General features: G+C 40.0%; 2 protein-coding genes across 4 annotated transcripts; one reads left to right on the top strand and one right to left on the bottom strand.

The window, feature by feature from the left end:
* Nucleotides 1-1,673: 1,673 nt before the first annotated feature.
* On the bottom strand, nucleotides 1,674-8,954 carry PSMG2 (proteasome assembly chaperone 2). Its single transcript, XM_042032054.1, has 7 exons — nucleotides 8,817-8,954; nucleotides 6,969-7,140; nucleotides 6,148-6,206; nucleotides 5,213-5,331; nucleotides 3,700-3,873; nucleotides 2,394-2,514; nucleotides 1,674-2,027 (listed from the first exon to the last, which is right to left on the bottom strand). Exons 1-7 carry the CDS (start codon nucleotides 8,883-8,885, stop codon nucleotides 1,935-1,937), a joined length of 807 nt encoding a protein of 268 aa, XP_041887988.1. The 5' UTR covers nucleotides 8,886-8,954; the 3' UTR covers nucleotides 1,674-1,934.
* Nucleotides 8,955-9,008: 54 nt separating this feature from the next.
* CEP76 (centrosomal protein 76) lies at nucleotides 9,009-23,182 on the top strand. 3 transcript variants are annotated; one of them, XM_042031981.1, is made up of 13 exons: nucleotides 9,063-9,151; nucleotides 9,310-9,382; nucleotides 10,486-10,641; nucleotides 10,967-11,048; nucleotides 11,419-11,643; nucleotides 12,158-12,343; nucleotides 14,090-14,187; nucleotides 14,860-14,988; nucleotides 17,416-17,607; nucleotides 19,551-19,717; nucleotides 20,585-20,918; nucleotides 22,150-22,367; nucleotides 22,831-23,182. In XM_042031981.1, exons 3-13 carry the CDS (start codon nucleotides 10,486-10,488, stop codon nucleotides 22,967-22,969), a joined length of 1,926 nt encoding a protein of 641 aa, XP_041887915.1. In that variant the 5' UTR covers nucleotides 9,063-9,151; nucleotides 9,310-9,382; the 3' UTR covers nucleotides 22,970-23,182. The 3 variants fall into 3 exon arrangements, with proteins under 3 accessions (XP_041887926.1, XP_041887915.1, XP_041887907.1); XM_042031973.1 differs by having other exon boundaries at nucleotides 9,310-9,423; XM_042031992.1 differs by lacking the exon at nucleotides 9,310-9,382 and having other exon boundaries at nucleotides 9,009-9,151.
* The last annotated feature ends 813 nt before the right edge of the window (nucleotides 23,183-23,995 follow it).

The following is a 23,995-nucleotide window of genomic DNA, read 5'->3' as shown; positions in this document are numbered from 1 at the left end:
TTTTTCCCCATGTTCAAGAGCAGTGTTGCAGAGGTGCGTTTTATTTTTCCTAGTCCTCTGAACATCAGGCCAAAGGCGCGGCCTTGTCCTGCAGGAAGGTGTTGGTGTGTGCAGGGGCTGCGCTCGCCTGTCCCGGGCACTGGAGGCAGGAGCGGCTCGGGGCCAAGGGCAGCGCTGCCCGCCCTGCGGCGACCGCCCGCGGAACTGCCGGCCCTGCAGAAGCTGCGTCCTTGTTCCACTCACAAGGATCCGACTGCCCTCTACCTTCTCCACGGGGAACAAGAAAGCCCTGAGGATTTTCTCTTTCACAAAGTCTTCCCAGTGTTCTCCCTTCCCCTTCTCAAGGTTTCACTCGGCTGTGCCTCTCGAGGAGGTACTGAATATCTGTGGCTCACTTAAGAAAAATACTGCAAAGCAAGTAACACCCCTTTCATTGCTTCTGTCTGGTCCTTCAGTTCTTCAAGATTTAATTTGCCCTCCTGCTCTATATACACCTCATAGTCACTTGGCTCAGTTTGAATATGGTTATTTTTTCCAACTAGCTTTAGGCTTATCAGACTTGCCCTGTGCTACACATGGCCTTTTGTCTGCATTCCCTGACTGCATCTGCATTTTGACTCACCAATTTAGTCAGGATACATGTGGGAACTCCTAAAAATATATTTAGGTTAATTCTCACTTTTCAACTCTAGAACTGACCATCTTGCACCCATGATACAAAGCTGCTTTTAAATCAGCTGATGTGACCAAGCACTTCCAAAACATCAGAACTGAACACATTGCTAAATACTGTAATGCAACAGGGACCATCACAAACTCTGAACATGTGAACTGTCCATCACGTAACTGCTGTCTCAGACTAAACCTGTAAAATACACAGATACCAGACTGCCTGATACCAGGCAAGGTTCCCTAATTATTTTATAGAGCACTGTATTCATGTTAAGTCTAAGGCAGCTTATTGACCTAGAAACTTTAGTTTCAGCATCTTAGCAGCTTCTGGAAATGAACAGAAGCCTGGAAAAAGCTCAGGGGTAACCTAATTGTGGCCTCCCAGTTCCCAGAGGGAGCCTACTAGAGAGCTGGAGAGGGACTTTTTACAAAGGTATGTAGTGACAGGATAAAAGGAAATGGCTTCAAACTGAGAGCAAGCTTAGGTTGAGAATTGGGGAGAAATTTTTTACTGTGAGGGTGGTGAGGCACAGGCTCAGGTTGCCCAGAAAAGTTATGGATGCCTCATCCCTGGAAGTGTTTAAGACCAGTTTGGCTGGGGCTCTGAGCAACCTGTTCCAGTGGAAGGTGTCCCTGCCTACAGCAGTGGGATTGGAACTAGAGGATCTTCAGGATCCCTTCCAACCCAAACCATTCTATGTAGACAGAAAAGACAGAACAGGCTGTTACACTGCTTGCAATCTCCCCAGTTGAAGCTACCACAACAGCACTGGGAAAAGAATGCAAAACCAGATCACTTCTGACCTTCACTTAACTCACCAGGAAGTTTTGAAAAAAAAGTTAAGATCCACAGGTGACATGGCAGAGGAGGTAAGCATGGCATTAGGAACTTTTTTCTTCCAAGAAAATCCATGCCTACATATCACTCTCAGTTCTCAGCTGCATTAAGAAGGAGCACCATAAGCTCGTCCATGGCAGTAACACTTAACCAGGGAAAAAGATTTCTTAAAAAATATTTTATTAGAAAAAACTTCCAACCAAAGTTACTCAATAAACAACTGTACAAAACATATTTCTTTGGTGAGTTTGCAAAAGTTATCTTAATTTCTTTAGCTACTCACATACACAAAAGGAATTTTTCTTAAATAAAGCATTTATGTAGACACCAAAGCAAGCTGCTGCTCCTTGGCAATTACTGTGTAATCACTACCTCAAGGGACATCTGCGACCGCACGCGTGACTCACAGCGAGTTCAGAGCTGATCAGAAGAGGGCAGGTGGGAGACCACTGCCAAAAAGCAAGCGCCAAGAACTCGGTATCTTCCACTGTGAAGAAGCATCTGTGGAATTGTTGCTCTGCAACAAACCCAGAATAATTAAGTTTTAAGTAGTAAAAACGTAACTCTGGAACGGGTATTAAAATAATGGGCAGTAGTACAAGTGTCAGTGTCACGGTGGGTTGCTTTAGAGAAGGGCACTGGAAGAGAGAATTCAATCAAACCTTTACACAATTTTTGCCCACACCTGTCAAACAAAAGAACTGGTGTTCAGATTTGTTTTTTCAGGTGGGGAAAATCCCAGTGAGATTTAAATCAAAATATGTATTTAATTTTGCATATTCTTGATGACCAAGAGCCAAAATGAACCCATCTGGACTGAAGAAAAATGAAAATAATGGATATAAAATATGGAGGCAAGAAATTTAGATCAAGCATTACTTACTTCAGTTTTAATTAGCTGGAGCCATTCATTAAGATAGTTAACAAGAACAAATGCATCAGGGATGTTGTCTCCTTCTGAGCAAAATTTCAGAAGAACTGCCATTTGGATTCCCTTTGAACAGCTGCAACAAAAATGAGCATGCATTTTGAGATCCACAATTATATTTATGTATAAAGAGCAGCAACAATATACATGTATCTGGTGAAAAGCAAAAACCAAAAAGGAAAAATGTATGGAGATATATATATATTTTTTTTCCCCTCTCCAGATTTCCTTGATCACATTTTCACACTTCATGCTCTTTTTCTTAGTCTTGAATTTTTTCTTTACTTTGCAAGGCAGGAATCCTACATCTTGCAAGAGTACTCAGGCCTCTTTTATGTACTTGGTTAGCATTTTTGTGCTGGTGAGGCATTTTTCACATCCTTTGGTACAATCACTCCTTCTCTTTCTGTGTATTTGAAACCAGCAGTTTTGCAGGCTGCATGTCACTACTTTACTTGGAATATTCTCATTTTTTCATTTAGATATTAAGATTGTTATTTTAATTTTTTTTTCCCCAAGTCCTGGCAGGTCTTTTCTTTTGCAATTATATATTGTTTCCATACTGAAGTCAGTATAAAGGTAAGCATGGCATTAGGAACTTCGCTGCTGTTGAATGCAACAGTGTGGACAGGTGTCAAAAGTAATAGTTAAAAAATAAAAGTCAATTTTACACCTGATCCAACACATCTTTTGCAGAACTACACAGTTGTGCTATAAATGAGTATTAGTATCCAAAATTTAAAAAGTCAGGTATGCTTTCAGCACAACTTCTGATACACACACATTTTAACAAAACCCCCGCATCTAATTTTTTTGCTAGCCCTGAAATCTTAACTCAGTGCTCAGAATTGTTTGTGGGTTTTTGGTTTTTTTTGTATAACTGATGTTGGAACCATTTGCCTCAGGAAACAGTTTTAGTTAAAGTAGCACAGGTACAGGAATTCTACTATTTACAGATCATGGTTTGCATAATACCAGATTCCAGGTTGATCATGATCATAACTGTAAAGGCTTTATTACTTTCCTGTAGCCCATTCCCTTATATTTTTATCTTATTCTAACTTTATGACGCAGAATTCTCTACTTCTCTTCCTCTTAATTATGGGTCTGACCTGAATGAAGTTCTATTCCTATAAAGCCCTGTTCTGTAAAAAGAAGGACTTTTCTTTTCCTATAACATAGCAGTTTATAAGACAATTTTACCCAAGTACTAAAAACGTGACTTCTGATATCTTTCTGTGCTTCTCTTTAGGCAACTCACCTCTCAGTGAACAACAGTTTTGTGATGCCTCCTCCAGGTATATGCAGAACTTTGTCTGTGTCACTTATTCCAGGGTAAGCTGCTACTTTTTCCATTTCTTTCCAGTTCAACTCCTGCATGCGGCCCCCAACTGCTTTCTCCAGATCAGGTGTGAGCAGGTAGCGCAGTGGTGTCCTAGAAACAAGTCAAGGATGCCTTCAGTCTGCCAAGGACAGACACTACCCCAGCTACCACTTGTGGCAGACAGAAGGTGCAAGCACTGAGGACCTCACATCTGCCATGAAGAATTGCTCTGACATTCTCTCCCTCTTCAGGTCGAAGTTAGAAAGTAAGTCTGTGGCCTCAGAACTGTACAAACTACTCAGCTTTCTGCTACAAATAGAATGTAGGTACCCGACTTTTAGGGGCTCAAATAACAGACAAGTGCTAAATACATAAGCACATAAATAGGGGAACTGCTTATAGTTGTTAAAATAATTTACAAATAAAACATGTTTTTTCTTCCTTCAGATAGGAGGTGATTAATTCACAATCTGTTAGGGTCAACTTGGACTTCACCAGGATACACTATTTTTAATAAGCTTACACTACTAATACATTCAGATTTCAGTCAAGTTAAAAGTATTTTCTGAATGCACTACCCTCACTCTTTGGTAAATCTGCTATAAGGGAGTTGTTCTGTGGGGCTGAGGGAGCGGGGGGGGCTTTAAATTACCACAATTTATGACTCAGACCTCATCAAATAACCATCAGTCCCTCTCATTTCATTCCATGTTAGCTGGCCATCCTGAAATTGTATGGATCTACCACTACATCAGGAACGTGCATAGATCTAAACCTCCTTTGTGGCCCTACACATTTATAGAGCCTGAGCATAACAACTGCAGAAATACTGGTTTTATTTGCAGAAATACAGATTTTATTTGTTTTTCATTAAATCAGCAGTTATGATGCCCTTCAATCAGCAAGAAATGCTTGGTTTTTAAATGGGTAATATTAGTAAAAATACATTGCAGTTGCAACCTTGCAGCTGCCTCCTGACAAATAATAACTGATAACTTCCTATTAAAAAAACAAAAAGGAATGACAACTTACTGTATTAAAGAAAACCTTCCACAAACAGAACGATGAAGAAGAGGTAGGAAAGGAACCAATATTGTAATCAACTGTTAAAAATGTAATCTGTGACCTCTATGTCAGCAGTTAATCCCTGACATTGCTTGCAGCCACAAGTTAAAACCGAGGCTCTGTTGCCTGGCAGTGCAGGCCAAGTGCAATTTGCTTACAGCTTTTCATTTGATCAGAACTTTTGACAGTAGTAACCCAGAAAATTCAGAGATTAATCCTGTATAACATCATGTTTTAATAGTATACTAAGCATTTTATGACCTACGTACACATATGCAAGCAAAAGCACCCTGTGAGAAGTACTAAGTACATGGAAGTAGAGGGAAGTATGTCAGCCAAAAAACCCCAGAAACATCATTTAGGTCTTTTAGGGACACAAACATACCCCAGAAGCTGCTCATCGTCGCGCTGGTACGCGTGGCTGCTGGACAGAAGGACAACCCTGGCACAGTTGCTGCTCTTCACCCAAGAAAGCAGGGTTTCACAGAATGGCCTGTACTTGTTCTTTACGCAAAGACACAGACAAAAAGTGAAAAATTTAATGGGTCCTTAACAATACTAGGTGTTACATAGTATATTTAGCAGTGATGTAAGTTAATTGTTCATATCCACTTAGTCTTCAGCCCCAGATAGATTTTTAAAAAGCAGAGAACTGCCCTGGTTGTTTACTTAATCAAAACTACACATAGAATTATAAGAATTAGCATTAAGACCATGACAACAACAACAGTACCACCTGCTTTGTGTGCCATTAATACCAAAGGAAAAAACTTCAGAGCAAGATGGGATGGCAGGATTACACAGTATTTTTCCACAGTTTGAACTGCTAAAATACTGCACCACAAAATTTTTTTCTGGCATGGCATTCTGCTTACTTTAAATTACAGCCACTGTCCAGTAATACTAAATTCTTCATTTTTACATAATGAATGCAGTTTAAATGGATATAGCATACTACAGAAATAATTGGTATGACACACAAAAAAACCAAAGCTATTACAAAGAACACAGAAAAAAATAAATGTAAGGGAAAAAAATAAACAGACATAACCCAGACCATTTTGTATTTTCATGACTCTTAATAACTAAGGAGATATTTACACTAAAATCTACCAACACAGGCAGCTGTTGTGGAGCTTGGAAAAACAAAAGCAAAACCTCAACCCTCAATGAATGCAGAAATCAGTAAAACTGTGCCAATTGCAGAAGGTGTTACAGCATGAAGTAGAAAAATAATTTTGCCAGGCCACTTAAAACTATTTGCCAGCAGAACTATTCAAACCAAACAGTGAAGTAAGAACAATCAATGAACATACATACCTTTATAAAAGGTGATCTGATCTGCAGTACTACAAGTTTCTTTGAAGGTAAGGAGTACACTGTAAGAAGAAATCATTAAGTCTTGTTAAGAAGAAACTGAGAAAGAGATCTGGGTTTAAATATATGAAGCATTATCCCATTTACGAACTTCAGGATAGTAAACCCTTCAGCTATCAATTCTTACAGGAAAGCCTGACAACATCCACTGTGTTAACAACACATATTTCTGTGCATTGTATTTTCATCAGACCTAATTTCAATTGTACTAAATTCAAAGGATTGAATTATGAAAGATATATGAAGATTTGCCTCCTGTAATGATTCAGATAATCTCTGCAAAGACTGAGAGATTATTTCGAGATTTCTGTGATTTAAGAGGGTAAAAAAAAAATTAAATGCAAACATCAGTGTAGGGAAAGAAACTAAGCATTTGTAGGGGGAGTGCGAGAAAGGCAAAGGTATGTAGGAAGGAAGAAGAGTGGTTAAGTATCCTTCTAAATCAGAAACTCAACTTGTATTCCAATAATTTATTTTAAGTATGTGCACCCTTGATATTGCTTTGGATTAACACCGCAGAGAGTTTTGCAATATGGCTGAAATCCAACATTTCTTACTGGTTCTAAATGTCAAATTAGGTTTCCAAAATAACAACAGGAACAGTTTCCTCTGTGAAGTGTAAATACGTTCCTATTTGTAGGTTTCTGCAGTTGTTATTACTGACCTTAATTTAAGCACATCAGCAAAATTTAACAACAAAAAAAGTAAATGTGATGTTCTTGCATCTTATGCCCCTCAAAATACCTTCAGCATTCAATACCCACCTTCAGCGTTTATACTCAGCTCCGTTGAGTTTTCTTCTGCTGTTGCATATGGGTTATTTCCAACCATTGGCACCAGGCAATCGGTGTAGAAGTAACCAACTTTAGTCATGTCAAGTGTGGAAATCACCAGATCTATTGCCAGCTGACCAACATTTCCCACGGACACTGCTGGCTGAAGTAACAGAATGTGCTAAATTACAGGGTGCTTTATGGATGGCATAAGGTGCTCTTCAAATACCGAAAGCTTAAATTCCTTAAAATCTGGTCAAACATGACTTCTAAAAGTGGCTGCTCATCCTCTGGCAAAGATAACCATTTCTTACCAGAAGAATTGGTAAATACAGAATTTGGTCCCTGTTCCACAAAAACATCCTGGCCCCTTCTGTGAATAATCCTGTCTCATTGTAAACTGAAAGAAAACCTTGGAAATCTACCTCCTCCCCCTCATTTCTGGATTGAGAGTAGATAAAAGCCACTCAAAAAACTGATGTGAGACTGGCAAACCTCACATGATACCCAAAGAGAACGCTGGTATTACATATTAAGCCTCTAAATCTCAGACTGACCCACAGACAAGAGTAGGTTGTTTTTCATTTTTTTAAGGATGAAAATGATAAGGGTGCTCCTGAATTCATTTCATAGGAATTGCTGTGGATTGTCGTCAATCGGGGCAGATAATGACCTAATAGACCGACCTAATATAATGGCACGGAAAGGGAAAGTCAAGAGTCTGTATCCTTCCAAAGAAACTGTTGCAGGAAGACAACAATAAAACATTCGGTTGCTTTCCTCTAATTTAGAATCAAATCTACGAATTGCTGCTGCTGCCCATTGCGGACAGAGACCGGATCTGAGGCTGACACAAAGTGAAGGAGGTCGCGGCTGTACTGAGTAGCCCCACGCCCTGGCTGGTAGCCAGCTCCCCGCCGGTGCCACGCGAGGAGCACGGCAGTGATGTGTTTCCTGCTGCTTGTCAGCTGACCGGGAATTACTTCCTGCGCAGCCTGCACAGTCATCCCGAGCTGTGCAGCCCTGCCAGGGAAGCGATGGGGTTCCCTGCAGCTAACCCAGCAAAAGGGGAGAAATCACGGGGTTTGCCCCGCCGCAGCCTGCGCTGGAGCTCTCGTCCCACACGGACATCGCCACCTCGGGCACATGACCTGACACTGATGTCACACCATGTGTGAAGGCGATAAAAACACTCCCTAAAACAATCCTAACCGAGATTTAAATATAGCAGAAATTGTTGGTTTTTTGGTTTGTGGTTTTTTTTTTTTTTTGTTGTTGTTGTTTTTTTTTGTTTGTTTTACATTGGAAACATTTATATATCGCATCTAAATGAAAAAAACCCCAAGCTTTTATTGCAGTGGCAACCCACGGGTGCTGCAAGTCTTGTAAATGCACATAGGGCGCATTAATTTTTAGAGCAACAGCATATAACTATAGCTCTAAAACAGCATATAGCTATTGCTCTAAAATAACATATAGCTATTGCAGCTTGGCGCGGATCATTTTGACAGGGGCAAACCCCGGGTCCTGAGGAGGGAGAAGCTGACAGAAACAGAGAAAACCGCGCTAAGCTCTGCTGCAGACAGAGCCCTCCAAACCCCCTTTTCCTCAGAAGAACACCCCACAGATTCCACACACACCGCCTGCCCTGCACCTTCTCGGCTTATCCCGCGGCCAAGCACCCAGGGACGAGCCTCGGGCAGGGCAGGGAGAGACACCAGAGCCCCCCGTGTCCCGTTCCACAGGAGCGGAGCGGAGCCCTCAGCACAGGGGCCCGGGGCAGCGACCCCTCAAACCCACCGATGGCGGGGAGAAGGGGGAAGCAGGAGCGTGACTCACCATGAGCAGAGTGAAGCCTTTAAAATCGGGGGCGGCGGAGCCCCCGCCGCGGTCGCACGGAATGAACATGCCGCCGGGAAGGGAGGAGGGAAGGAGGCAGTGAAGAAAGGAAGGAAGGAAGGAAGGAAGGAAATAAGGAGGGAGGGAAGGAGGGAGGGAAGGAAGGAAGCAGGGCGGGGACGCCGTGCCCCCGTGCTGCCGCCAGGGGGCGGTGGCGGCGCTGCCCGCGCTCGCTGGGCGGCAGTTGGGGCTTGTTCCCTGCCGGCTCCGCCATGTCGCTGCCGCCGGAGAAAGCCTCGGAGCTGAAGCAGATCATCCACCAGCAGCTGCTCAAGGTGGGACTGGCGCCGCGGCCCGGCGCCGGAGAGACTCCCCCTGGCCCTCGGGGGGCTGTGCCGGCTCCCGTGCCGGTGCCACCCCGCCGCGGGTGGCGGTGGCGGCAGCGCCCGCTGAGGCGCGCCCCGTTTTGTTTTCCCAACTTGGGTCGCTGCAGGTGGTTCCCAGGCGCCGTTCTGTCGTTTCCTTGTCGCTTTTTGAGCGAGGGTCTTGAACTGACGGGGAAATAGGTACGGAGGCTGTAACTCCGGTATCTCTTGTTAGTGCAGTGGTGAGTATTCCCACCTGTCACACAGGAGAACGGGGTTCTTGGAGCGAGTCCAGAGGAGGCCACCAAGATGATTAGAGGAAGGGAGCACCTCTGCTACGAGGAAAGGCTGTCAGAACTGGGATTGTGCAGCCCATTGTTCACTGGAAAAGTGAAGGCTCAGTGGAGACTTCACAGCAGCCTTCCAGTACCTGAAGGGAGCCTGCAAGAAAGATGGAGAGAGACTTTTTACCAGAGCGTGTAGTGACAGGACAAGGGGGGATGGATCCAAACTGAAAGAAAGCAGGTTTAGATTAGATATTAGGAAGAATTTTTCACTGTGATGGGTGCTGAGGCACTGGAACAGGTTGCCCAGAGAAGTTGTGGATGCCCCATCCCTGGAATTGTTCAAGACCAGGCTGGGTGGGGCTCTGAGTAACCGTGTCTGGTGGAAGGTGTCCCTGCCCGTGGCCGGGGGCTTGGAATGAGATGATATTTAAGGTATTTTCCAACCCAGGCCATTCTGTGATTCTATTTCAGGTCCCGGTGGCTGTGTCCTTAACATCCTTCCAGTGTGAGAGTCAGCTCTATAAATCCATTTGCTTTTACAGCTCAGATGATGGGCAGACATTCTCAGACTTCCCTTTGAACTTAAGAAAAGGTTGGAAGGAAGATCTGGTACTTTTGTACCTTACCTACAAGTATATAAAAGTGTATTTTTTCCCTTAAAAGATAAGAAACTATGTATTAAGGTTGAATTTTGAAGGAGACAAGAAATTGGAAGAGTAACCATTTTGTAACTGATGGATTTGCAAACCTTTTTGTAAGGAGGGAAGTTCAAGATGGGTTGCTGTTGAAGAGCAGTGAAAATGCTCAAGTTTAATGGGCTTGCAATTTTTTTTACTGGGAGAGCTGCTTTTGTAAGATAGTGGCTCATTAGATTAGTTCTGAAAGGATCCATATTTTGGTGTAGTTATTTCTGTGTTCCTAGGAAAACACCCTTAACCTTACAGACTTACCTGTCAAGTCATACCTGCTGCCACACAGAGAGCTGGTGTTTGTAACATATAATGAATTTTCTTTCAGATGGATGTCCATGGGAGGATACGAGAAGTTCTTGCTGAGACTATACGAGAAGAGCTGGCGCCTGAGCATCAGCAGTTGTCCACGGAAGATCTGATAAAAGCCCTAAGACAGCGAGGAATCATTGATGAGGTTATGAAAGAACTTAAATTTGTAACTGTAAGTAGCTTTTGAAGAGGGAAAGTGTTTTTGCTTATTCCTCAAAACAGCACGTGGTGTTTTGACAAAGTGAAAATATGCTGCTTCTGGAGGTTTGTAAGGGCGTTACTGATCTGTGACATTAAAGGAGCAGAGAAGATTAATGCATGTGCTGAAATTGGTTTGGTGATAATACCACACTGAAAATATTTGTTCAGTTTTAGAAGGGAGCATGCCTAAGGAATGGGATTCATATGAAATGGAGGATTCTTTTATTTTTGGAAGACTATGGTAAGAGCACTGTTGCATCCCTTGACTCCTTAAAAAGTCTTAATTGTAATTCCAGGATGTGAATGAAAAGGAGAGGACTTCGGCTCCAAAACCATCAACACATTTTGTTGACAGAGAACCACCAGTTTTGAAAAAAAGTATGTTTCTTTTTATTTAAATGTTTGAATCAGAGTTTTGAAACAAATTTGAAGTCTATGATTTTTGCATTCTGAATTAGTAATCCAGTATGAACTGGCATAAAGGTGGATGTTTCCTCTGCTTATCCACAGGGAGTAAACTCATGTAAGCAGCAGCAATCAGTGCTGCATTAAACATGATTTATTATTATTATTTCATTTATTCTACGCTAAGATACCTTCCATATATTTAAAAATCACTTTCTCCTAAGCACTTGTTTCAGAGAAGTTTCTTTTTTTGCTAGTCTCCTGATAGTTAGCTGATATATAACAAATTAAGTTTTCTAAGATCTGTTTGTAGTCTCTTCATTTTTATTGCTACACTTTGCAGCTAACATTGACCCAACACGGAGGTATCTTTACCTTCAGGTTTTGGGTGGAAAAGCTTTTCTGGAACATCTTCAGGAACCAGAGCCTCTGCCTGGGCAAATCTGTTCTACCTTCACTCTGTGTTTACATTTTCGAAACCAGCGTTTCCGTTCCAAACCTGTACCCTGTGCCTGTGAGCCAGATTTTCAGGATGGTTTTCTACTTGAAATACACAAGGACAGCCTAGGTAAGGAGTATTGTGGTTTTAAAGCTGATGCTGTTGGGATTTTTTCTGACCTAAGAATTATTGTGAAATATGTGTGATATTATTTAGTGGATTTCTTTCCTGTTTCTTGTGATGTTTTCCTAAGGAAACTGATTACTGTGTTGGATTATGCCACTTGTAGATCTTTCTCTGCTCTTGTTTCTTTTCCTTCTTTTTCACTCTAAAATAACTTGAAATTGACCAACTTTATCCATTCTTAAATGTTAATTCCATTTTAATTTTTTTGTGTATCTGAACTGGTTGCATTGCAGTACTCAACTACAAAAATCTTTTTATCTTCTCTGTAAATTAACTGTAATCTTTCTGTAGCTCTGTCCTAAACTGAGTTTAGGGACCATTACTTACGCTTCTACACTCAAGATTTTTCTTTATACACATTGCATACATTGCATTTTGTTGCATACTTTCTTTCAATTCTGAGGAGAACTTGGGATGATAATATTCTTGCTGTCTTATTTTGGTTTAATAATGGCAGGTGACGGAAGTAAGATGGTGGATGCAACCACTATGTTATCTATATGTGACCCAGTGCATATAGTTCTGATCAAAACAGACACATTTGGTGAGACCACACTGGTAGCATCCTATTTCTTGGAGTGGAGGTCTGTCTTGGCTGCAGAGAACGGCATAACAAACGTTGCTGTGGAACTCCTGGGTGTAGGTAAGGATAAACAATAAGTATGTGATAATGACTTAAAATATTTGGTACTGTGCTTTCTTACAAGCTTAAAGCAGTATTTTAGATCTAGTTCACTTTTTATTCAATTCAGAAGTAACTGTAAAGTGTCCTTAGAAAATGCCTTGAAAACCTAATGGTCAGATTTTTCTGTTACCAAGCTGCTAAAAATCAGTATTCCAGATCCCATGTAATAATGGTCCTCATGTCTGGGAATTCCCACTATTGATTATCTGCAAAATCTGGATAAGTTTTTAGAAACAAACCAACCAAACAAAAATCCAGTAGTTTGTCTCCAGGAGTATATCTGATCAGTGCACTGAGGAGTAAAATTCAGCTTGTGTGTCTTTCATAGCAAACTAACAACTGCTGGAGAAAGGGATCTCTGTTCTGCTCCCATTTATCCCAGTAGCTGGAAGCATGTTTTCTGAATTGCTTGGTTTAGGTGCTTAGCAGTTAGTACACGTGTATTTTTGTATATCACTTGTCCCCAGTCCTCTTCTCAGGAGTTCCAACCTAAGTTTTTAGGATATTATGATTTAATGAGTAAAGACTAGATCTCTCATGACTTCCTACAAGACTTTTTACAAGAGCATGTAATGACAGGACAAGAGGGGATGGATTCAAACTGAATGAGAGTAGATTTAGATTAGATATTAGGATGAAATTCTTTCCTGTGAGGGTGGTGAGGCACTGGAACAGGTTGCCCAAAGGAGCTGTGGATGCCACATCCCAAGAAGCGTTCAAAGCCAGGTTGGATGGAACTCTGAGCAACGCGATTTAGTGGAAGGTGTCCCTGCTCATGGCAGGGGGATTGGAACTAGGCAATCTCTAAGATCCCATCCAACCCAGGCATTCTGATTTTAATTTTCTATAATGACTTGGAAATGCATAGCGAATGAGTTTAGTTCTCGGATGGGTGATGGAACAAGTTAAATTTAATTCTCATTAGCTTTTTTCCAAGTAATAAAGTATCAATCCAATGAATCCAGTGCTTTTTCTCTTCTTAAAAATCTTGTCATTGTACAAAATGCATCAAGAACATCAAAGGATGCTGCCATCTCAGATAAATAGATAAACTATTATGCACGGCTCCCATTGCTTGTATTACTTATGGTCCCATCTGTGATCTGTTTTGTAATTCTTATTGTTGTTGCCTAATGCTTAAAATTAGGCATTTTTAAGCATTAGGCAACAACATTAAGTTGGGAGGGGGTTGTTGTTTGTTTGGTTGTTGTTTTGGGGAGTTTTTTAAAGTTGATTAATGTCTGTATGACAGCCAGGGTCCTTCATAATAAACTCTGTCTTGGGGAAGATGAACTTCACTTACTTCCAACTATTTAAATTTGAGTTACTTGTGTAATCAGTAGGAGTAGGCACATTTACAGTGTGTGATTCTCTGACTTGATTTTACATTTCTATTCTAGACATTTCTAGAATACCATTCATCTCACATGTCCCAGTACTGGCTACAAATAGGGCCTTGGATAATTGTCTTGGATCTAGACACCTGTGCTCTTTTTTTGTCATATTATGCTTTTTTACAGCCTCATTTGAGTTTGAAATTTAAATAAAGATTCTTACTTTGCTGATGTTTAAAGAAGTTTTGTTACTTTTTGTGATTATATATAAGGCTAACATACATATTTTAATAATTTGCCCCTGCCTGGCTAAAATAATCCAAGCCAACTGAATATGAGAGAACTGATGAAAATTTATTTTGTTTCAAAGGTACCGAGTCTAAGGTTTCTGTTGGTGTTTTAAACATCAGACTGGAAATGTATCCACAGCTTAATAAGACACTTTCTTCAGAAATAACTAGTACTCAAGTAAGTAATTTCTGGGAGGGCTAACTTATTCTTTTGTTGGCGGGGGAGGAAGCTTAGTATAGAATTGTACATGTAGAAGTCTGTGGGGTTTTTGAATGTTTGATACTTCTTTTTTTTTTATTATTATTAAATTTAAATGTAATTACCTTTTTAAAATGACTTTGTCTATACTGAACGTTACTCAAAATACTGCTTTCTTAGTTTTTTCTAATTACTTGTATCAAAACCCCTGAAGAAAAAAGAAAGATGCAATACACCTAATTTTCTTCAGGTAGTATATATGTTTCCTTGCTCTTTCCCATGAGAAACAGTAATTTCAAGTCAGCTATTCTGCTTGGAAAGTCAGTAAATGTTGGCCTGAAGGTACATGCAGATTAAAATCTTCTGCACATTAAAATCTGAGCAATCCTTCTATGTAGAAATGCATTACTTAAAATAACAGTTCTTCGGTCAAGCCTAATATATGAACCTACAAACAAGAAATACAACTTGAGGTTTTTCTTAATTGGATTTCCATTTAAAAATATTAAGGATTTGCATGACACACTTAAAATATTAAGCTTTATTTTACATATGCCAGGATGTGGTGTTAATGTACTTACTGATTATGGGGTTTTTTCTCCTGTTTGGAATTAGTATGTGTAGAATTGGTTTTGTTTTTCTTACCTACAGTTCACTTTGGAACGTCAGAAAACAGCAGAAAAAGAACGTTTATTTCTTGTGTATGCCAAACAGTGGTGGAGAGAATATCTGCAGATCAGGCCTACCCACAACACAAGGCTGGTAAAGATCTTTGCACAGGTTTGTAAATTTTACAAATAGATCAATCCTTTCTTTATGTTTTTATTTTATTTTGAACTTCATGTTTATGCAGAGTCTGTACAGAGTTATGATGTGGTTATGTTCAGGTCAGGGATAAATGTGGTGTATCATGCAAAAGAATTAAATTTGTAAAGATTGAATTTCTGTTTGTCTATTGAAGCTTAATAGCATGATGCAGACAGGAGGGTTGCTCCAACTGCCTCTAGTGTATGAACTGAAAAAGTCTGTTTGGTCTTTTCCTTGAATACTCACAAGTGGCAGACTTAGGTGATCTGTACCAACTATTGCTAATAATTTTGTACCAGATAAAACAGTTACAAGAAATGGACTTCCTAGATCTGTTAGAACAGATCCACACAGTATTTAAACTCCGTGTGGTCTGCAATGCAATCTGGTTAATGTCACACAACAGCTACAGTCATAATTTCAGGAGTCTGATAAATTACTGTGTCAGTTGCTCCTCAGTAACTGTTCCTCAGTAAAAGGAATGGTATGATCCTTGCATTTTTCATGCTATGAATTTACCCTGCATAGTAGCAATTTTCCTACCACAGTCACTTCTTATCTCAAAGTAGTGTCCTGAAGCAATCTGTGCCTCCTCTTCGGTGAGGCAACAACTTCCCTTCTGGCTGTGCCCTGAGTGTGCAGGAGTGATGTGAACTTCCAAATCCCAACCAACAGCTGAGTCCCCACCCAGTCACTCTCCCACTCCACCCCAGTGGGATGGGGGCAAGACTAAAAAGGGCAAAAGCAAGGAAAAGTTCATGGGTTGAGATAAAGATGGTTTAATAAATGGAGGAAAGAAAGAAAGGAAGAATGGGAAAACAGAGATGCAAAGACAGTCATGCACCACCTTCCAGAGCAGACAGATGCCCAGTTAGTCTCCAAGCAGGGGCAAGTTTAGAAAAACTCTGTTCCCCACTGGTTTTATTGCTGAGCATGACACTATATGGCGAGGAGTATCCCTTTGGTCAAAGCAGGTCAGCTGTCCTGGCTGCGTCCCCTTCCAGCTTTTTGTCCACCCTGAACCTACAGCTGTGCGGTGGCAGAATGAGAAGCAGAGAAGGCCTTGATACTGTACATGCCCTGCTCAGCAGCAGCTAAAACACTGGTGTGTTCCCAGCACTGTTTTGGTCACAAATCTAAAACACAGCACCACGAGGGCTGCTGTGAACAAAACAAACTCCCTTCCAAACAGACCCAGTACAAAGGCTTAAGGGTTTCAGGGCAGGGTATAAAGAGAAACAAGTCTATAATTAAATAGAATAGGAACTAGGCTCCTGCTACCTCAGTACCTATAGAGAGCTTTTTATGAGTCTCCCATGGGCCATAGCAAATCTTAGTAAAACTTTCTGGGAACAGAAATGAGTTTATTCGATTAGTTTGATAATTTAGTTACCATCCGGTTTCCGATGAGTAATGCAGAAACAGGCATTATATATACGAGCCTATATTAAAAAATAAGTCCTGCCTGTAGGGTTTTTTTTATTGCTTTCGAGCTGTGAAATAGTTTTCAACAGGATTCCAGTCAGCTTCAAATAAATGCTGCTTTTTTTCCACCAGCTTGCTGGAAAAGCTTGACAAGACCATAGCAGGGACAATATGTAACTACAGTAAAAATAAGAGACCATAATTTCCTGAAGCTGCAGAGATTTAAAAGGCTTTGATCCCTTTTTAAAATATATGAACGCAAAAGTACCAATTTAGCCCGGTGAGGAACAGAAGAGCTCTGTGCTTCTTGAAATAGTTTTAATAGGTGATAATCATAGCATTTGCCTGCAGCATGTAATAAAACAGACCTTTTTTTTAGGTCATCTTATTTTTTCATTTTTCCAAGAACTTGGAAATTCTTAGTATTATTGCTTAAATTTAGATAGATCTGGTTACTTCATTTTGAGTAATTTTTGTTGCTTGCTGTTATGAAAAGAGGTAGAGTATTCAAATTCAGAAACAAATAGACGCCTTTTAAAACTCTAGAATCAGTCGCTATGTGTTTAATAGTTTGGGGGGGAGATTTTTTGGGTTTGTTGTGGAATTTGGTGTAAGATTTGTTCTGGCTTGTTTTTATGCTTGATGACAATGTGGAAATTGATAGTGGGTAGAACATGAACAGTTCCTCACCCATTTAAGAAAATTAATTTCAGCCTGTGCTGTTCCTGGTGTTCAAACATTTAGTCCAGAATGCCCTGTAAGTGACAGAGCCAGAATAAAATCTAACTGTGATGTCTCTAAATGAGTTGTCTTAATGGTCTTGTGTCCTAATTCTGGGGGTATTTTTATGTCTTACTGTTTTTGAGTGATACTTATTCCAGGGAGGATACATCCCATAGGAAAAAAGTCTAAGTTAATCTTAACATTTTTGCGACGCTTGTGTGGCTGGCAAATAACCACATTTGACATGTCCAGGATGAAAACGGCGTGAACCGCCCGGTGTGTTCCTACGTGAGACCTCTGCGGGCGGGGCGGCTGCTGGACACGCCGCGGCAGGCAGCGCGCTTCGTCAGCGTCCTGGGCCACGAGAGAGCCCCGGTCATCGGCGGGGGCAGCGGCAAACAGGAGCAGTGGTGCACCCTCCTCGCCTTCTTGTGCAGGAACAAGGTGCGTGACAGTGCCCCTTGTGTGGCACTGCTGAACAGGCGCCCTGTTCTAACCGAAATCAGGAATTTAAAGCAGGATGCGAATACATGGATTAAAGTCAGCTTTGGAAGATTCTGTTACAGTCATGTGTTTGAGGTGTTTTTAAAGAGAAACAGATGCTAAATAGTAGACAAGAAGGCTATAGAGCAAACTTCCTTTACTGCTGTAGTTGGGGTCCATTCCTCAATGTATCTCTTTGACACTGAATTTGCTTTTCTTCCGTTGCATTTCTACAAACACATTATCATCCAATGAATCCCTGCTACTGTGCAGGACACTAATTTGGACTAATCCAGGAATAGTAGGAAAAGTCTCTTTTGTCTCTTGTCTCTTTTGTTGTTTTGGTGTTTTAGTTTGTTTGGGTTTTTTTAGTTTCTTTTTTTTTTTTAATAGATGGCCTAAAATATACTGACAATCTTTATGTTTCATTTTTGCAAGATAGGGATTTTCTTTTAAAGTTTCAGCCTAGATCTTGGTGGTCTGACATTTGTATCATATGACTATAATAAGGGAAATAAATTGTAACTCTTCTGGGTTATAGCTCTTCTGTTGTATGAGTAGAAGTAACAGTGATACCTCTTTGGAGTGGTCAATGCTTTTCATTGCCACGGAGATACTTCTGCCTTCAAAAATAATGTCACTGTTACGTTTGCATTTAAAAGATGTGTTCATGGCAGCAGGAGCTGTATTCCATATTTTAGACCTGCCTTCAAGACCACACAGAACAGGCATTGGCTGTTGTCTCTGAATATCTTATAATGCATAGGTGCCGTGTAAAGGCAGCTCTGACTACCCACTGGCTTTCAGATGGACATGGCATAGGGACTTTGAGGACCACTGTGTTTGGAGGCACAGAGAAAGGTGTTCCTTCAAGGCAGAAGTGGGAAGCTGTATGGAAAAGAACTGAATTTAGTCCCTGAGACACCAGCTGGATTGTTATCACTTTTCTTGTGGAAAGTGGTATGGCATTATTAAAATAACACACGTTCACTGCAGATCTGTTTGAACCTACTTTTCTGCGTGTTTCCCTTTGATGCTATGGTAGGGGAAGCTTGTGTTGTCTTGATACATCCAAGAACTCTGAATTTTACATTTTCAACATTCTGAATAGTTATTTGACTAAAGAGCCTTACTATTCTGCTTCTGAATGCTGTACTTTGTGTTATGAAGCCTTCATTGTGTGAGCGATTTTTGTTCTTACTTTACAGCAAACATTTGCAAAGAGCTCAAGAGACAAAGGATATTATACTTTGTGTTAGGAAATTGTTTTCTGTGAATTATCAGTGGTAATAATATGTTTATGAGATAAATGTTTTTCTGACTGAAGAAGAAAGCAGCTGCGCATGGTTCCCAGCTGGTTTACAGTTAGGTCTGTGGGGGACCTGGTTTTATCTTTGTCTAACTGTCTGAACTGAGACAGCACATTCGAGGAAGTGAAATACCAGTAGAATTAGATTTTATTAAATGATAAAATTTTCCTAACTGTGTGAAAATACTGTGTAATTTCTAATCTTGCCTCAGGTATTCACCTTATATATTTTTTTACATTTAGTTGGAACATTGTTTTTGTTGTCACAGGTCAATAGATTCTGGTTTTGGGTTACTTGAAGGTATCTTTATAACCGTAAGAAATGTTTCCTGATATTAATTGTACATTATACTTGAACAAACAATATCAACAATCTGTCATTAGAACATGCATTTTTAACTGATTTATTCTATTACAGAAAACTAAAACTTGTCTAGTTTAAATGGTAAAATCCTGGCTTTTGGTACATGCTTTAGATAAATAGGAGAGTAACATGACTTGTTAAATGGTGGTTTGAGAAATAACACTATTTTCTTTCTTTAAGGTTTTATCCATGCCTAATACTCGTAACAGCTTATTAATATTTGCTGTCTAGGGTGACTGTGAAGACCATGCTAACCTTCTGTGCAGCCTTCTTCTTGGGTTTGGATTGGAAGCTTTTGTGTGTGTTGGAACAAAAGCAAAAGGAGTCCCCCACACTTGGGTAATGACTTGTGGATCTGATGGAACAATTACTTTTTGGGAGAGCTTGACAGGACATAGGTGAGTAAAAAGAATATAAGAAAACAACAATGTATATTGAGGTTTGTGTAGGATATTTTTGCTGTTGTGGTTTTTTTTTAATCTTTACACCCTGTCATGTAATCCAGGTGATGTTTGTCTTTGAATCTTTTTTCTGTCTACTGCTTTTGCTTGGAAAATAACTGCTTCAGCGTGAGGGGAAGTGTCTCATCAGTTTGTAATATATCAGTGTCTTTAATACTGTATAGTGACTGTTTTGTGTCTTATGGCAGCTGATTGCCATCAATGCTATCATTGCCATCACTTGTAAAGGAGATGAAATCTGACACGATTATTTAGGAACTCATATTTTTTTCTTGGTTTCATCAGTGGAATCAGTGTTGCATTACTTTTTTCTCCCCTGCAGAAATCTCTTTAAGTTCTCCGAGATTTTCTCTTGCTTGAGTCATTTAAGAAGGGCACATGTAATTGTTTGGTGTACTAAAGCTTCTGGAACATGTTCTTTCCAGTGTTCAAAACAAGCAATTCTGTTTTGCCACTATTTGTGTATCCTGTGATTAGCATTTGCAGGTGTGTTTCTCCAAATGTGATGAATAACAGGGAAACTGTATGAGCATGTTCTTATAGTTGCAAAATTTAAGTGCTCGAATAATCAGCTAATTTTTCTAGATCTAAAGACTAAAAATTATGTTTTACTTGGTTGTATATTATGCCTCCAAAGCATGTACAGTTATGTTTCTGTAAACGAATGCCATTTTGGGGGGAAAAATTGATGACAAACTTGGCTTGTATTTTTAAAGGTAAAATGGCTATATCTGTCCCATCTAAATATTTTTACCTTGCCTTGAAATAAGCTGTATTAGTAAGAAATTGAATCTTTTTGACTAGGTACATCCACAGACCTATCAACCCTGATGACCCTCCCCTAGTTGAACAACCCAAGCCACTGTATCCATATCGCACGATAGGTTGTATCTTCAACCATCAAAAGTTTTTTGGAAATTGTCAGCCCTCTGATGCTGTGGAGGTGTGTGTGTTTGACCTGCATAATGAATCTAAATGGAAACCCATGAGTGGAGAAGCAATAAAATCTGTATGTCCTCCGGGAGCAACGTCTTCAGTTCCCCCTTTTCCTCCTCTGTGTGCTTCTACAATAGATGCTGCTGTAACAAGCAATGAGATAGAAGTGCAGCTGAGGGTACTGGTCTCTGAACACAGAAAGGTGAGAAAGATTGGCAGTGATCTGTCTTAGTAATAGAGGTTCATATGTTAATTCTATGCTTGTTTTGGATAGCCATCTGTTAGTTCACACATTTGTATCTTCGCACTGTGTTTTCCATCAGCTTTTGCAGAAATGTGGTATGTGAAAAGTGAAATAACTGAAAGAAATGTTTGAGAAGACTGTAAGGAGCTGGTTTAGACATCATACTTATTATTTGCAGTGGTGATCTGCAGCCTCACGTGTGGGCTCTTCCCCCCACCCTGCCTTTGCCCCTTGTTCTAGGTCTGTGATCTTCAGCTTACTGGCATCTGCAGACCACCCATGAGTGGTCTGTTAAAGCACCAGGAACATCAAATCTGGCTATTAGTGGGCTTTGCCAATCCAGCACAAATGTTCCTGGTCCCTAGATAAAAGCAGGCTTTCAGCTTTTGTGATCTGACTCTGACTGCTTTACAAAATCAGAGATACTTTCAGAAGTTAATTTTGTTCTTTACCAGGATTTTTACAAGGCATAATGTGCCAGAAATGATACTTCCTGTGCTGGATATGAAAGCAATGATATTTTAAGACCCTGTTAGCTTATGTCTGTTTTTAATGAGGTTTTTTGATTGTTTCTATCTCTCCACACGATGCTCAACCTGTAGAGTGGCAAAGTAATTCTCGGAGTATGAGTCTCATGCAGTGTTGAATGCATACATGGTAGATTTTTCTACTTCTTTGTGTTTGGGATGGTAGGAGGAAAGCATATGTACGTGGTGGGAAGATGGATGATAGAAAGAAGGTGCCTTTGTGTTTTGGGGAGCTGTTGTGCATAATTTTTTCAGAAAGGGTTTTCCATGAGACATTTGAAAAAATGTCAGGTGAATCTTAGTTGATCCTTTCCATATTTTTGCTGTGTATTTGTGCATATCTTCTTATAGTTCATGCAGAGGTACTGTAGCTCAAACATCTGGTTTCAACACTGCTGGTCTTACGTTTAAGTCTAATAGTTTAACTTCATTCCTTGATAAACGTTTGATACTTGTGGTGTTGCTTGCCTCTGGTGGTGGTGTTTGCTTCTCCCAGTTGGCGTGAGTCAATATACAAATCTCACTCTGCTTCATGGGTTCGCTGCCATTAACTATCAATATAAAGATACTTGGATTTATTTGGATCTATGCAGTAGGCAAGTTTAGGCATATCCTGATGTACCTTCTGCACAGTTGTCATTGTTCTGTGGCTTGCCTCCCAGGATCTTGGCCTTTCTACTGTTTGGGATGATCAGCTCTCCTACCTGTTGTCACCAGCATTAGCAGCTTATGAGCTTGAACGCACAACAGGTGTCTCTGCAGGAAATGAAGAGTTTCAGGATGCCGTAAGGAGAGCGGTACCTGATGGTCACACCTTCAAAGGCTTTCCCATCCATTTTGTGCACAGAAATGCCAGGAGAGCATTTGCCACATGTCTTCGGTAAGTCTAAATGTAAAGATACAGGTATACGTTAAAAGTAAATGGTAATCCTTAACTACTAATTGCAACTCATCTTTTTAATAGTGAATTTTAAAGAAAATTAATTTCCTTAGGCTAGAACTGGAGGAAGAGTTGTGTGGTATATGTAATGGGTCATGGCGTACAGAGCTTTTAGGTTACATTGGTGATTCAGTGGTGATAGACTTATTGTGGATTAAATTGAAGAACGAAGAGTTAATTTAATTTCTCTGCACTTGGTAGAAGTGATCAGCGGTTGTGTCATTTTCCTCCAAGGCAACAGCCCTTGCACTATAGAAAAATATTATTATTTGTAATGACAGACACATGATATTCATTGTTACTTAAATGCTAGTCACATGTGAAAAAATTGCACTATGTACTTAAAAGTTTTAACAATATTTTAGGATTGTCTGTTACTCCTCTGTTTCTTTTTGTTGTATAGGTCTCCTTTTTGTGAAGAAATAATCTGTTGTAGGGGGGACCAAGTGCGACTTGCAGTTCGTGTACGAGTGTTTACATATCCTGAATCTGCATGTGCTGTTTGGATCATGTTTGCTTGTAAATACCGCTCTGTCCTTTGAAAAAAAACCCCAAATTATTCATACTTTTTTAGAGCTGCAAAGTAATGTATGTGGGTATAAAATGATTCAATTAAAAACTAATATAGTATTTGATATAAATGCCACTGGTTTTGAACACCACAGTGTGTGTATTGAAGGGGATTGTGTACACAGTAATGATTGTATTTATAAAGAGAATCTATTCTTTGTAATAAAATGTACTTTTAATATTTATAGGAATGTGGGTCAAGTTACTAAAGTGTGTGCAAAAAATACTGGCTTGATTTTTGCAGTTCTGAATTGGTGTAAGAGTTTGTTTGGAAGTAGGTCTGCTTTGCCTCTGCAGGGTAAGAGACTCTGTTCTACCTCTCCTTTCGCTATAGTGTGTATAGGGTGTACTTTGTGAGTGACTGAGATCCAGAAATGCTGATGTTTAAGCATGTGTCCTTTGCACAACAAAATTTATTTCTGCCTCTCATGGATCTAGCAGTAGCTTCTACATTCAGCTTCTGAGAACAGTTCAGTCAGATAAAGGTAATCTGGTTAATCTCTGAATTTAATAATATATGGATTTATTTTTTAAATATATATTAAGCCTTGGGTACCTGAAGATCTATGAATGTAATCATTTATGGATTTATTTTTTAACATATATATTAAGACTTGGATACCTGAAGATTTGAATAGCTATGATGAGTTAGATAAAGTAGTTCAACCTGATGCCTTTTTCCTCATGTTAGCTTAAGAAGGTTCTGAGGTAGAAGTTGTAGCCAGGCCATTTTGCTTGACAACCATTCATGATTTTGTCTAATTCTGATGATCAGATCTGTACTTAATTACCTGGCTCTGGTTTTGTCTGTCTTAAATCTGTAGGTGGTGATTTTGCTGAGTATCTTTAAGTCTTCATGCTTTGCAAAAGGCAAACAGTTGGGCTTACTGAACTTCTCCATACCAAACCTCTCAGGTTTTTCCCCATGTGGACTCCAGGCATCTCTTCTTGAGGTTGGAAAATCTGAAACTATTTGGTTTCTTCTGTAGAAGCCATTC

Source organism: Corvus kubaryi, unplaced genomic scaffold, assembly GCF_017639235.1.
Source record: "Corvus kubaryi isolate FWS band 111438036 unplaced genomic scaffold, C.kubaryi_AGA036_p1.0 132, whole genome shotgun sequence".
Lineage (NCBI taxonomy): Eukaryota > Metazoa > Chordata > Aves > Passeriformes > Corvidae > Corvus > Corvus kubaryi.
The sequence above is the reverse complement of the archived record's forward strand: the minus strand, read 5'-3'. Positions and strand labels throughout refer to the sequence as shown.